Source organism: Trachemys scripta, chromosome 24 (genome assembly GCF_013100865.1).
Source record: "Trachemys scripta elegans isolate TJP31775 chromosome 24, CAS_Tse_1.0, whole genome shotgun sequence".
In the NCBI taxonomy this organism is placed as follows: domain Eukaryota; kingdom Metazoa; phylum Chordata; order Testudines; family Emydidae; genus Trachemys; species Trachemys scripta.
This window is the reverse complement of record NC_048321.1, coordinates 7,177,261-7,191,549: the sequence shown is the minus strand read 5'-3', so window position 1 is coordinate 7,191,549 and position 14,289 is coordinate 7,177,261. Positions and strand designations below refer to the sequence as shown.

General features: G+C 44.3%; 1 protein-coding gene across 2 annotated transcripts; it reads right to left on the bottom strand.

Annotated features, from left to right (window-relative positions):
• Window positions 1-1,109: 1,109 nt before the first annotated feature.
• Window positions 1,110-13,833, bottom strand: ENSA (endosulfine alpha). 2 transcript variants are annotated; one of them, XM_034756416.1, is made up of 5 exons: window positions 13,661-13,833; window positions 12,043-12,072; window positions 6,993-7,118; window positions 4,069-4,235; window positions 1,110-2,365 (listed from the first exon to the last, which is right to left on the bottom strand). In XM_034756416.1, exons 1-5 carry the CDS (start codon window positions 13,715-13,717, stop codon window positions 2,308-2,310), a joined length of 438 nt encoding a protein of 145 aa, XP_034612307.1. In that variant the 5' UTR covers window positions 13,718-13,833; the 3' UTR covers window positions 1,110-2,307. The 2 variants fall into 2 exon arrangements, with proteins under 2 accessions (XP_034612307.1, XP_034612309.1); XM_034756418.1 differs by lacking the exon at window positions 12,043-12,072 and having other exon boundaries at window positions 13,661-13,832.
• Window positions 13,834-14,289: the final 456 nt, after the last annotated feature.

Sequence of the window (14,289 nt, the reverse complement as noted above, 5' to 3'; positions counted from 1 at the left end):
ACGAGATGAAGTACTCCAAAGCAAATGAATGGATTTCAAATATTGAAAGTCCCCCACTCCCAGAGACGTAGGAGTGGCTCTGTGGAGCTACCATTTGCACATTTCTGCAATGCCTACTCAGTCAAACTACAGCCCAGCCACTTTGCTCAACAAGCTTTGGTTGAAATCCTACCAACATTTGCTTTTTAGAGGACAACTGAAAGTTTCCTTGCAGTTAAAAATCAAGATTTATAATACGTCTGTTAGCTCAGACACTGATCATCTATCAAAATTTCAACTGGACATAAGCATTGTTTGTTTTTTTTCCAGCTAGTAGAAACAAAAGCCAACTCAGCCATTTTATCTAGGGTTTGTACCATGGCATCAAAATACCTTATTTATCCTCCAATAGTACCAACAGATTCAACCTTTAAGGCAAGCTCAACTTGAGATCCCTTCTATACCGTAGTCCAGCAGTGGATAAATAATGGGCGCGAGTGTTGGTTTTATTATAATTGTGCCTGATCTGGATGCCACGCTCTCTCCAGGAAACACAATTCCCTAGGAATTGCAGCAAGGAACTGTTGGGGATGAAACGTCAGCTCTTTGTTGGGATCCTGGCATCTGGGGCTAGGGAAAGTATCGCTCAGCTTGGCCCATGAAGAAAAAAACAAGTCCAAACACATTAGCTCATTAAACATGCAGAGGCCCTTTACTGTTTTGCTGTCAGGGCTTCTATTTCTAATTATTAATAGTTAGCGTCATCCTTTCACAAGCAAACAAAAGAAGTTTCCACTTACAGTTATTTCCCCAGGAGAGGGAATATATATATAAAAAAAAAAATTATAACCATGCTTCAGTTTTTCCCAGAAGTCTGTTTAGACTAAGGAGAAATCATTCCAAGGACAAAATATTTGTATCCTAAAGTTGTATGTAGTGCAACCGTCCAAGGAAGATCACTCATTCCATTTCCACATTTAAGGCTGCACACCAAGAGGTTGAGCTGCAAATGCCAAACAATGGAGTGGAACTGGAAGAAAGCCACTGTGAAATACACAACGCTCCCTTTTTAGGGTCCCTCTTTCCCCACTGTTTTAGTTTTCATGGCCGAACAAAAAATGACTTCAGTATGTGTTTGAGACAAGTTTATTTTTTAAAATAATCATCTCTCCTGATGTTTCTCACTCAGTATTTTGAAGGTAATTTCTTCCTCCTTTCTATATAAATACACTTGGTATTTCCTGAATCCTGGAGGGAGCCGGGGGAAATGGTTCGACATGTTCATTCCCCTCTCTGTTCTCCCTGTCAATCAGATTTCACTGAGAACACCACCATGAAGGTTTAGCCAACAGCTGACAGGTACTCAGTAGTGCAAGAGCAGTTTTTTTGGTTTTTTTTGTTCTTTTTTTTAAGAAAAAAGCATAGAATAGAAGATAGAGATGAAGATGATGTAAAAAATTATATATATTTATATATATATGATTCATATCTATTTACAATGTGGCTGGGACAAACAGCAAGACATTTGAGGAGATTATACAAGACACCAGTAGCTTTCCCCCCCAACCTTCTCAGATTCGAACCTGGACATAAGGCATGAGGAGACAGACTAAAGAATGAAATTACACATTTACAAAGAAGGAATTTCCCACTCCCTGCTAAACCCTGTCTCCTTTTCACTCTGGTGAAATTGACTTTTTATTGACCAGTCTCTATGAAAAGAAAAAAAAAATGGTTCTTTACAACCTCCGAAACATGGATGTTGATTTGTACGATATGTCAGGCTTGGCTTTTTACTTCTTTTTTGAAGCATGACTTTTAGAAATACCCTGATTAGCTAGAGCAATACCATGTTTTCCATTTAGAATCATCATCAGCAAAACATGGTCAACTGAAACAGACCTTTGTATGAATTACTTGGTAATTTTTAGTCCCTAAAGTAAGGCATAGCAGAGAATGTATGTAGACAAAGCTACATCAATTGTGGAGTTTCAAGTGTTACCTTTCATTGGGTTTTCTTGACCTCGATATGGTATCCTACAGAATGAACTGATTAAACAGATTCCCTCCCCCGTCCCCCAAAAACAAACAAACAAACCCAAATCTTTAAATTCTGGACTTAAAACAGAGATTCATGTTTGCTTTCAGCACAGCAAGCTGCATGCTGAAATCTTAAAATTATCGTTCCAGTGAAACACCTTTTAACCCACCACATTGTTGCATCTCTGATAAAATATTCCTCAAGATTATAAATGCAGTTCGATCTTGTGTTCCAGGTGAAATGCTGTATTTTCTATGCCACACGAAGACCATATTTGACATGCATTATCAGTTGTGATCTTGCATTCCACAAGCTGCAGCCATTGAATCAACATGGTTTTCAGGCCTGAAACAGACACAGGCAGGGGAAAAAACAAACAAACAAACAAAAACCAAGCTACTAATGTGTTATGCCATTAATGCAAGTTTGTTTTTATGCTTCTTTCCACTCCATCCTCCCAGGTTCTCAGGTTTTTTTTACAGGCTGGTGATCTTCTATCCTGAAATCCTCTAAGCTTCAAAGAGAATTTCCTCTTCCCCACGCATCCTCATGGGTTTAGAAGGGTCATAATTATTGTCCCATTTTTCTGAACTACAATATAATAAGCCATGTTTGCTTTACACTCTTCCTTATCCTTTCCAACAGGCTTAAAAATATTTTTTTATCAGTAACAGGCTGCAGTGCAGAGCAGTAATTTATTACTCTGTAATTTCAGCTATTAGTTAAGGTGCTAGCCTGGGACTTAGACTCATAGAATCTATGAATGAATCTAAGGCCAGAAGGGACGATTGTGATCATCTAGTCTGACCTCCTGTACAAAAGATAGGCCATAATACTTCCCAGAGCAGATCCTTTAGAAAAACAACTAATCTCTATTTAAGAATTGTCAGTGATGGAAAATCCACCATAACCTTTGGTAAATTGTTCCAATGGTTAATTACTCTCACCGTTAAAAATTTACACCTTATTTTCAGTCTGAAACTTGGGAGATACAGGTTCAGTTCCTTGCTCGGCCACTTTGTGACCATGTGCAAATCACTTAGTTTCTCTGTGCCTCGGTTCTCCATCTGTAAAAGTGGGATAATAGTACTGCTGTGCTCACAAGGGTGCTATGAGGATCGACACATTAAGGATTGTCAGGTGCTCAGATATTACGGTGATCAGGGCCATATGAGTTCCTGAGACAGAGCGATTTAGTCACAGGTACAAATTCTGATTGAAGGTAAGTAGGTTGTTTTAAATGTTGACAATTAAGAACACTGGATTTTCAAAGAGGAAATCAAAGATTAAAAACCTGCAGATTCCAGGAGGTAGAACTGAAGAGAGAGTCTTCTGTCAAGAGGGCTTACTCTAATTTTGCCAAAGCACATTGGTACCTGTGAGTATGGAATAGTTCCCAATTTGCTCAGCCAAGCAGAATAGCAAATATTGACATTTCTTTAAAAACATATTTTGCCGAATTACTTTCTGTATTCTCGCTAATTTCTTGTTCAAGAGTTCCACTATTCATTTAGCTCAAGCATAATATATATACCCATGGGCCACCTGTTTGTTGGTCATCCTAGTCCTGCCCAATTCTTTCTATACCTCTCAGTACCTTGGACCTAGTAGCTGAACAGCAAGTGGCCCCCAGAGGCCCAAGATCTGCACGCCAAGCTGAGAGCCAATGGCAGGCCAATCTTTTGATGCAGTATTCTGCTTTTATAAGCTTCAGACAGTGAGGTGGCAAAGTTCAAACACTTCTGCTATGACTCCTCTGATACCTGAGGGATTTCAGCTGCACGCAAACTAAGGCAGCAAACTGACTTTGTATGGAAAGGATCCACTCAGCTGAATGATCACCAGTTGTAAAAATCGGCACACACACCCAGGACTATAAACTCATCTCACTTGCTTTCCTTTTGTTTGATTACTGTAAGTATTTGAATGATTACATGAATTCCGATCATCCCAGCCCTATAATACAGTGAAGTTCAATCAGTTTGACACACACACACACACAAAATAATAATTAAAAAAAAAAAAAAAAATCAGAAGTGCAGGTTTACCCTGCCAGCTTGCTGGTTACAAGTGATGACTTTCTCGGTGGAAGATCTTGTGGTGTCGGGATATGGTCTCCTGTCACCAGGTTATTGTCTGGCCCGGTGGTTGGCAACTGCTTGTTCTTCATCTTTGCCTTGGCCATATTGTAGTCACCCGAGTCAAAATACTTTTGCTGAAAGAGGGACAGGATTTCAGGTTACTTTGGCAAAGTCTTAAGAAAATATACTGCCCCAAAACTTGTTGGAATATTGCAAACATACAAGACCTATCTAACCATGAATGTTTTCTTGATTTAAGAAGTAGCTTGGTCAACGTACACCATTGTGCCACTGAATTTGCAGACTCTTAGATCAGCCTAGCCGGCACGTAGACGTTCCAATATAGACATAACTATAGCTACCCCAGCAGAACCCTGCTAGTATAGACAGTTATACTAGGAACAGAGGGCTTTGCTGGTATAGTTCATTCGGTTCGGTGAGCAAAATAAGCTATCCCGCAAAAGTGCTTTTGTGCTGCTAGAACTGCATCTACAATAGGGTTTTTGCTGGCACAGCTGTGTCATAAACAAACAAACCCAAGCAAAATAACTCTCACAGCCCTATCAGGCAAAGCTGTGCTGGCAAGATTTATATAGCCCTGGCCTAAGAACAAACACTAAATCCTCACTTTAAAGAAGCAGTCACAGAAGACTGGAAGCCAGACAAGCAGGCTCCTTCCACACAAGGAAATCCACCTTCCCGTTTTACAAAGTATGTGTATAACACAACCAGTCACCCCCAACCAATTTTCAGCCTTTCTGTAACACTTATTTGAAAGGATAACCATGATCATTTACTTCCTTTACCAAGGTGTACTGTAAACAAACACAATTCACCAAGTACAACAGCAGTTGATAAAGCTTTATAACAGGGAATCTCAGGCCTGGTGTACACGGGGGGGAAATCGATCTAAGTTATGCAACTTCTGCTACATGAATAACGTAGCTGAAGTCGTCGTACTTAGATCTACTTACTGCGGTGTCTTCACTGCGGTAAGTTGATGGCTGACGCTCTCCCGTCGACTCTGCCGGCGCCTCTCGCCCTGGTGGAGTACCGGAGTCGACAGGCGAGCGCTCAGCGGTCGATTTATCACGTCTAAACTAGACGCGATAAATCAACCCCTGCTGGATCAATCGCTGCCCCTCGATCCAGCAGGTAATGTAGACAAGCCTTTAGTTGGGTTTACCGAGTTCCTTAAAGTGACTTTTAAAGCCCAAACATTTGACCTACTGCCACATGGCTGTACCCCTAATGGGGAAAGACCCCAGGACCCAATTTTCATTTACCCCATTCTGGCAGCATAAAAGAGGCCTTACAGTGGGTGTAAATGACATGTCTGCCAGAGCACCATACAGGGACTTTGGTGTAAGTGAGAAAGGCCTCATTTTGCTCTCCCACTGGGGTGAGTTAGGGCCTGATTCTCCTCTAAATATCGGATTTAAAAACAAAACCCCCTATTGCTTCCATGCCAAGACATTAAATAACCATTATGTTTGTGCTTGCTCTGCAGGCTGTTACCTAAAACAATATTACCAGAGTAACATTGACAGCAAGAGATAATGCTGGCACACAATGATGTTTTGGCAGGATGGAAGGCTATAAATAAAAGCTATAAAAGGAAAACAATGATGTTAATTCCCAGGAAGCAAAGCAGAGGCAGTGGGCAGAATCCCTGTGGTTCTAAATGGGAAAAACAGCAAAACTGTTGCATTTTCCCCAACTTCTCAGAGGATTGGGAAACAATCTGAAGGGGATAAGAGGCTCATATACTGTACCAGACTGCTTTACAATGGCTTTGTAAAATATTACAGCTATAAACAAGATGCCAGGCTTTGCTTTACTGAATTTCAGTGAGGGCTTTAACTAATTCCTCGGCCATAGGAGTCACGAGGCCTGATACACCATTGCCTTGAACCTTGGCCAGCCGTACATCAGCACAGAGTGGGTGTAAAATGCTGCCACTCTGGGCCGGTGGCATTTCTACACCCACTTTGCACAGGTCTAAGTGACTGCACAAGGTGCAGAGGAATGGAAAAATCAAGCCCAGTTTCTAATTTTGCATCATTGTTCTTTAAGGGTTCTACTTTGAACCCACATGTGAGATTTGGAACATCTGATCTGCCAGATCACCGGCTGGTGCAGGACCAGCTGCACAGCGTTAAGGTAGATCCCAGGGAGAGGCCCAGATGGCACAGGGAGATCAGTGCATTAGTTTCTAAGTATCAGAGTCCAAATCATGACGGGTCACAAGGTGGAGAACTGGGAAGCCACTAAACAATATTCACATAGCAAATCCACCACACAAAAGACAGCCCAACACAAGAACAGCCTGGGATGATCTCAATCAGGAGCTTACGAAACAGGGGAATGTGCCACACAGACATCTACTATGGTGACTTCAGTGGGCTTTAGATGGGGCCAATCCCAAAGAGCTTTAATCAGGTCCTGCAGACCTGGAACAAGCTTGCATTATCAATAACATTCATAAGCACAAAGTCACTCAAGGTACAAGTAAACTCATTCATCCTGGACAGCTACATCAAAATTAGGTTTGTTCCTACAAACAAAATTATGTTTGTTCCTTTTCAAGTGGTTATGCCCGACTTATTTCATGCCCGATATATCCCCAGGCCAGCAACGGTAACGAATAGAAATGTATTAGATACAAATGGCATTACATGTTCAGGCCACTGGTCCAGTTTGGTCAATAGATAGAAATATAAGCACCCTATGTACATACTGAATCCAAATCTCTCATTCAATACAGTCTTTACTAACAATGTCTAGATTACTTTAAGTGCTACTATCTATATCATATACACTTTTCTTTACACCATCTAGTGATGACAACGGTTCGCTTCCAAGACAAGGGTATTTGAGTAGGTAAGTACCCCTTTCTGCAGTCTTTTCATTAGGAAGTCTGACCCTCCTGGCTTCTGTCCTAAATTAGGATATTTGGCCTTTAGTTTTGCTTCTTCTGCTCTCTCAGGGATGACTGCTTCCTTCTCCTGTGTATCCTGAAAAACAAGAAACGGATTAAAGCTATTCAACCCTATGAAACAGGACACTTATTTTAGCTGGGAAATCTAGTTATACAATGTTTGTCCTGTAACTACAAGCCTAATGTTTATCACTAATTGAGGTGTGGCCCCTTAAATGCTTAAACATACTTTGAGAATACTGTAAACTCAATTCTAAACCCATAGGGGGAGTGGCTTTCTCAGAAAGCCTGTGGGAAAGTGGACAGATAAATGGTTCAGGTGAGAGATACCAATGGCTCCTTATCTATGGCTGTAAGTTTAACCCAGGCAATGAGGTTCAACAGGCAGTCATCAGTTTCACATCAACTCCCATCAGTTAAGTGTGGCACCATCGGTAACTCTTCTAACCTTTCCACATTGCAGAAGCCAATTGGCTGAGCCAATATGGGCGGTGGCTAGAAATTCAACCAAGCTTTTATACTCAAGAGCAAGCAACATGCCAGAAACAGCTCACCGGGTGGGTCGCAGAGATCAAGTTCTGCTGCTTCAACATGGAGTAGTTGTTCACATGTATTCAACGCATCAACATTCCACAGTGCCATTTCCTAGCATTGCTTAAGGATAGTTGTTTTAAACAACCGAGCTCTTTGATCACTAAGCATCATTAAAAGGACAAGAGGCAAATCAATGTTTTTAGTGCATATTTCTTCATGAAGGGGAATTCCATAATGCTGAAGACAGCCCAGGAAGCCAGAAGGTCTCTGTATTCACAAAGCACAGATAGCATCAGATACCCTGAGCCACCCCACCCATGTGTGTGCCTCCGCCCTATGCTGAAGAGAACAGTTCCAGAGCAAGATGGTATTTCACCATCCAAGACTTTGTCCTATGGACTGTTTTACACAGGTCAGACTTGCAATCCTTTCTGGCCTTAAGATCTATGAATCTTTGGCCCCTCTGCAGAGATCCCCACCAGCCCCTCACGTGCGATGGTTTTTGCAACATGGACACCTGCCTACTAAGAACGGGACTGAGACTTCGCAACTTGTGTCGTACAAACCAAACAATGCTGACTCGAGTCAGTTCCAACCAAGGCCAAATTCAAACTGGCAACTCAATCGTCTATGCCATCCAGCACCACAGACGCAGCAAGCCCGGCTCCAGCGGCAGAACGGCACATAAGATCATCTCTCTGGTTGATCAAGAAGTGGCATTGACTTGTTCTGTGGCAAGTTCCTTCTCATGCCCCTGGGCCCAAAGGCTCATGGCCTAAGTACAGAGTAGATTAGGCAAGGTAAAGACAGGGTTGAGATTTCCCATGTCTTTGCTGGAATCAAAGACTAAAAAACTTTGCAGAGGGGGGAAAAAAACAAAACAAACCAACATTTATCTTCAGCTTGGCATGCAGGTGTCAATACGGTCACGCAGAGAATTGCTAGAGCAAGCTCACAGAGATGTAAGAAACAGGATTCTGGTCAATGTCAGTGACAGGACATCACACTAGAGGGACCATGAGTTTGATCCCGCCTAGCTACTCCTGTGTTCCAAGTAAACCGAATCCCTCTTGCTAAAAGGGCGGGACACAATCCAGCCAACTAGATAATCTACATTTGATTTTAGTAAAGAGAACAGGCAAAGTTCTGCCGTAATGGTTCAGATTGGGCATGTTATGGTTGGGTTCAAGACACCTTTGCTCAGAAATATACAGATGGAACTCTGCTGAAACAGACGTGAAACTTTCGAATTGGAAAAATTAATAAAAAAAGATAGAAATCAGTATCCTAACCTAGAAAATTAGTTGAGACCTGTAAATATCTGATAATGTGGACTGGTTTTTAAGTGACAGCTTCAGAACTTTTGTAAAGAAGTTGCTGTACAAGAGCAGAAATTGGTGATGGCTTCAAAAATGATCCCATCTGCAACTAAATATTTGTCTCAGCCCAGTGGTAGAGGTGGTTTGAGGACTGCCTGGGATGTATTACTCACTTCCACCCCTCCAATCATGTGAGGAAAGAGGAATAGAAGGATTGTCACACTTCTGTCCTCCAAGAGAGTGCTTATCCCAGCCTTATTCTTTAAGCGGAGTTTGCTTAAGTAAAGAGCGTGGATGTCAGCGGAACCACAGAGTGACTATATTTCTCAGTTATTTCAGAATTTTTAAATACAGCTTTGAGAACAGACTCAATGCTATAAAAGTCCTGAGACTATGAATTACCAAATACAGTCAATTCCATTTCCTAGGGCTGTACAGCTTATTACACTCGAGGGTCAATAGTAGGTGACCAGAAATAGAATGGCACAGTCTGGCTTAAGAAATCTTGCTGCTCTGTTATTCTTGACAAATCGTCTGTTGGAAGGCATTTCAGAGGGCATGGAGTTTTTCAAAGATTTAGAACAGAGGCCACTGGCCTGTTTAAGATCTGGATTTAGATGTTTTTTCCTCTACAGAGAGCGGCCTAATGGGCTGGGTCAGCTGTCAGCCCTCTCTGCCTGCTGCATTCACTAGGCCGTTCTGGAAACCTCCATTTCTGCTAGTCACTATTGCCACCAATTCCAGACAAGATCTTGCACAGTGGGAACTCAGTTCAATTTAGATGGCCTGTGCAGCATATCTGGGATCCTCAGATTTGCTTTGTTGCTGGCCTTCACCAGCCTGTGACATTTGGTCCATTACCAGGTAAAACACTGGAAGGAGAGGCAAAATATTTCGAGAAGCCACTGCAAATTAACAGATTAGCCAACAAAGTGAAGGCAGGCGTGCCCACATCTCAAAATCCACATCATCATAATTGTTCATTGTTCACTGTCTCAGACGGATTGAGCCATAGACAGACACTGAAATCTCTCAGTCTTGGATCTGGTCCTTCCAGGTAAGGAAGGACGTACAGGAGGAAGTTAGTAGTGCTGGTACCACCAATGGTGAATGTGTATTTTGGCAGTTAGAGTCCATGCTGGGTCGAGGGGGAGGTAGACTGGTCCTCGTGTCTGATAGTTGAATAGTGGGTTGGAGATGGTGGGTAGAAACGATGTTTCCTACCTGTGTACATATCTTATTCTCCAATCTGTTGAGCATAGTGGGGAAACTGGGATGGAGAGGCTTGGAAGCTAGGAGCGAAGATGTGTGCCTGGCGCAGGCCAGACAGGTATACTGGAGGATGCTCTGTGGATGACAGGTGGTGGCTAGCGACTATACGTAGCCCAGCTGGAAATATACAAGTTGGTTATCTGGTCTATTAAAGGCAGTTGACAGCTGCTGAGAAGTTGGCTGTGGAACATTGGCCACAAGTGTCCTCTGAGATATTTTCTGCTATAGTATTTATTCCAATGGTGTTAAGGTTAATGGAGATTTATCGCTCTGGCTGTCTTAATGAAGTTCTCTTTTCTAGGAAGAGGATACAGGTAGACAGATGTCACTCAGCCAACTACAACTTAAAGAGACGCTGCCCCACGAAATAAAGGCATTCTTTACTGGCAGAGAATTAAAGAGAGAAGTGCAAGTTCCAAAGTGGTGTTTGGTCTTTCAGCAGGAATTCTGGTTGTATTACCCATAGCCCAGTAGTTCTTACCAGACACACTCAATCCCAACTCCTCCCCTCAATTATTTATTTCTAAGTCCTGCCACTGTATCCAAACTGCCAGAGCTGATCTTTATGTTTCATCACTGTTCAAACTTAACAGCGACACACGGCTACCACTTTTCCCAGAGGACCTGTATCACTGAACACATGTGCCCAGATGGCCAGTAGGTTTTAGCTGCATGACTGTTAGCATGTATTCTAATAATACTGTAAGATCAGGAAAGCCTATTGTTCTTACAGATCCCTGTTGTACTGGCGTCACCATTAGTTTGGGCAATAACCGGTTTGGCTGAGAGCTGCCTAAGTGTTTGTATGAGAACACCTGGCCTGTGCTAATCCTGCTCCGGTTCTGAAGTTTGAGATGGCAGCGCCGTGTATAGAAACTCTGAGACAAAACAGGCTTCAAAGTGTTCTTGCAAACTGTTACCCAGAATGCTCTTCCACTTCCCAACTATTAGAAGGGGGGTGAGAGCTCCGAGAAGGCATTTAGATGTGAGTGTTATGGGTGGTTAAAATGCTTTTGTGTAGGATTTATATGCCAGAGTAGTAGAAAGTTTTTAACCTCCAGGCTGCACACCATATAGCTGTTTGTGATATCACAAGTAAAAGGGTCAAAGATTTCCTGCATCACAGGAACTCAAATCTTGTGGCAGTGATCTAGCAGCGGCCATTAGTAAGCAGTTGGACGGTATCATTGCTGGAGGAAAATGTCTAGCCAGGGATCACAATCCATTTACTCAGTATAAAAACTTGTTCTGGACCCTTGCAGGCACAAATGCAGTTCTCTTTTGCAGAGCTTCCCAACTGGTCCTATAATCCACAGTCTCCCAATGATTTCAGTGGGATTTGGATTATGCTCACACACAAGCTTCAGAAACATATTTAGATTTTTTTTTAATTAAGTCTGATGGTGGAGTGGCATTTAATATCCAGGTCCCCTGTGTAAGTCATTAAGAGAAATCCGTGCCTTCGGAGGTCAGGAAGTCACATCCTCTGTCGTACCCATTTCACCATTTTAAGTTGAGGGACGCTTTAGGAGCAAGTATTTCCCTATGTTAAAAACCAAGAGTGAAAAGAGTTAATATTTAAAATGAAGGTTTCCGATTGGAAACACTTTCTCCCCAGTCCCAACATATATGATTTCTAGGACAGACGATGCCAAGGCATTTTGGAAGAGACTATTTAAGTCAGGTTTCTCCTTTTCCCTAAAGCTACCGTCTCCTCTCTTTGGTTACCATCCACTTAAAGAGAATCAAGAGAAAATAACAATTGGAAAGACAATGCATCTTTGCTAAGACAGTCTTTAAATAAAGTGGATAAGTCTGAGTAGCTGCTCCGCTCACGACACCGTGGGCAATGCTCTAAGAAAGTTGATGACTCACGGGAGCTGCACACCATGCTGCTAAGCTGCCCTAGACAAAAGGCAAAACAAGAATTTTTGTGCAGAAGGGTTATGTGGGATAATTTTATATTATTACTCACTACAGTTCAGTCCCGCAGCGTTAATACAAAACCTCCACTACAGCTTCGCCCCCCCCAAAGTAATAATGCCACCTCTTCTCATCTACTGCAGCTTCATTTTCAGGCCGCCCCCTGAATTCTGCTTTAGCCTAAGGCACTTTATTACCCTCAAATAAATCAACAGCTTGTGCACAGAACTACAGACTTGTCTACAACACAGTGATTGCTTTAGTGCAAGCCTGAACTGGTATTTTGAGAGAAACATCCCTCCCCCTTAATACTAAAGGGAAATTCCCCTACTTACTTTGAAGCAGCTGTTATTATATAATCCTAATTTACCACCACTTCACGCAAACCTGATCTCACCTCTCATCAAAAATTATTTACGGAGAAGTCACGAAACTGAGGTGAACTGACGTTCTTTATACGGAAGCCACCAAACCCACTGCTTTTAAAGCAACTCCTGCGCTCTTAATTCTTCTTGTGACTCTCACAGGGATGGGCAGGTGGCTTTGTCCTACCATTGGGGTCTTAACAGGTGGGAGAGGGATACTTATTATAAGCCATTTCACATATATGTTTGCAGAGATGCAGCTGTATTGGTCCCAGGACATGAGAGACACATGGGTAGGTGGGACAGTATTTTTCATTGGACCAACTTCTATTGGTAGAAGCTACAAGCTTTCCATCTACAGAGGGCTCTTCTTCAGATGACCTGGTGGGGCAGGTGCGCTGAAGAAGAGTTCTGCGTAGCTCAAAACCTTGTACCTTCCACCAACAGACGCTGGCTGGTCCAATAAAAGATATTTCCTCATCCACCTGGTCTCTCTCCTTTCACATACGTGTACTCATGGTTTCATGGAGAGCTGTAACCTTAGCCCTGGCCGACACTTAACATTTAGATAGACCTAGCCACGTCGCTCAGCGGGGTGAAAAACGTCCACCCGAGTGCGTGCCATAGTTAAGCCAACCGGACCCCAGGTGAAGAATTCAAGCCCCCCAAGCTCCAACCAGCAGCGGAGCCACCCCATGCTGAAGTCCAAGTCCCAACCCAGCACCCCCAGATCCTCCCTCCCCCAGAATCCCCTGCCCCTAGTGGAACCACGCCCAAGCCTGGATTCAACCCCCGCACCAGGACCCCCCCCACCCCCAACATCACAGTCTCCCCCCCACATCCTCCTCTGACCCACGCTGTCCCATCCCACGGCTGCACCCTGGCCCCAGAAGCTTCCACACCCCCCAGGATCCCATCACGACGCCCTGACCCCATCCTGTCCCGCCTCAGAGGCCTCCACACCCCCAGTATCCCACAATCCACCAGCCCAGCCCGTCCAGACTCCCGCCGCACTGAAGCCCTATCTACCCCACGGCCAACAGCCCCCCGGAAGTACCACCCTCACCAGGCCTGTAGCCAATGACCAAACACCATTGCGCGGAACGACGAGTAGGGCAGCCAATCACAGCGCAGCCCGGCACGAACGGGCAGTCCCAGTGGCCAATCGGAACCCAGCGCGATCCCGCCCAGACTCAGCCCCTCACCTGTTTCTCGTCGCCCGTCTGTTCGCACCGGCTGTCGGCGCTGAGCTTCTCCGACATGGTGGGACAGGGAAGGGAAGAGGGACGTGGCTGAGAGAAGCGCCGGCGATCTGCTTCCCACTCTCTCCCCGGCTCCTGTCACTTTCACTCTGTAAACAAAATGGCCGCCGCCGCCCCCCTAACGTTTCTGACTGGTAACTGACAAGAAGAGCATCCAATAACAAAGCTTCGGAGGCCAGGATGACATCACCCCCAACCAATCATAGCTCACAGGAGGCGGGATGAGGGAGGGCGGGATACGGAAGCGAGACAGATGGGGCAAACGGCCAATGGAGAGTGAGGCAGGAGCAGAAAGGGCAGGGCAAAACTTGGGAATGACGAAAACTGAGCAGGACCAATAAGAGACGGAGAGGAGGCCGTGGGGCGGGGAACCAAAATAGGGGGCGGGGTGAGGCGGGTCTTGGCTGTAGCGGGGGCAATTTCATTGGCTGCCCTGAGCTCGGTGGCGCCAGGTCCCGCCCCTGACTCGAGCAATGTCCTGGGTGTGAGGGCGGGGACTAGCGTGAGCCGCGCCGGCCGGGCCTGGGGCCCCGCCCCCACATCGCCCCGGGCCCCGCCCCCGGGATCCCACC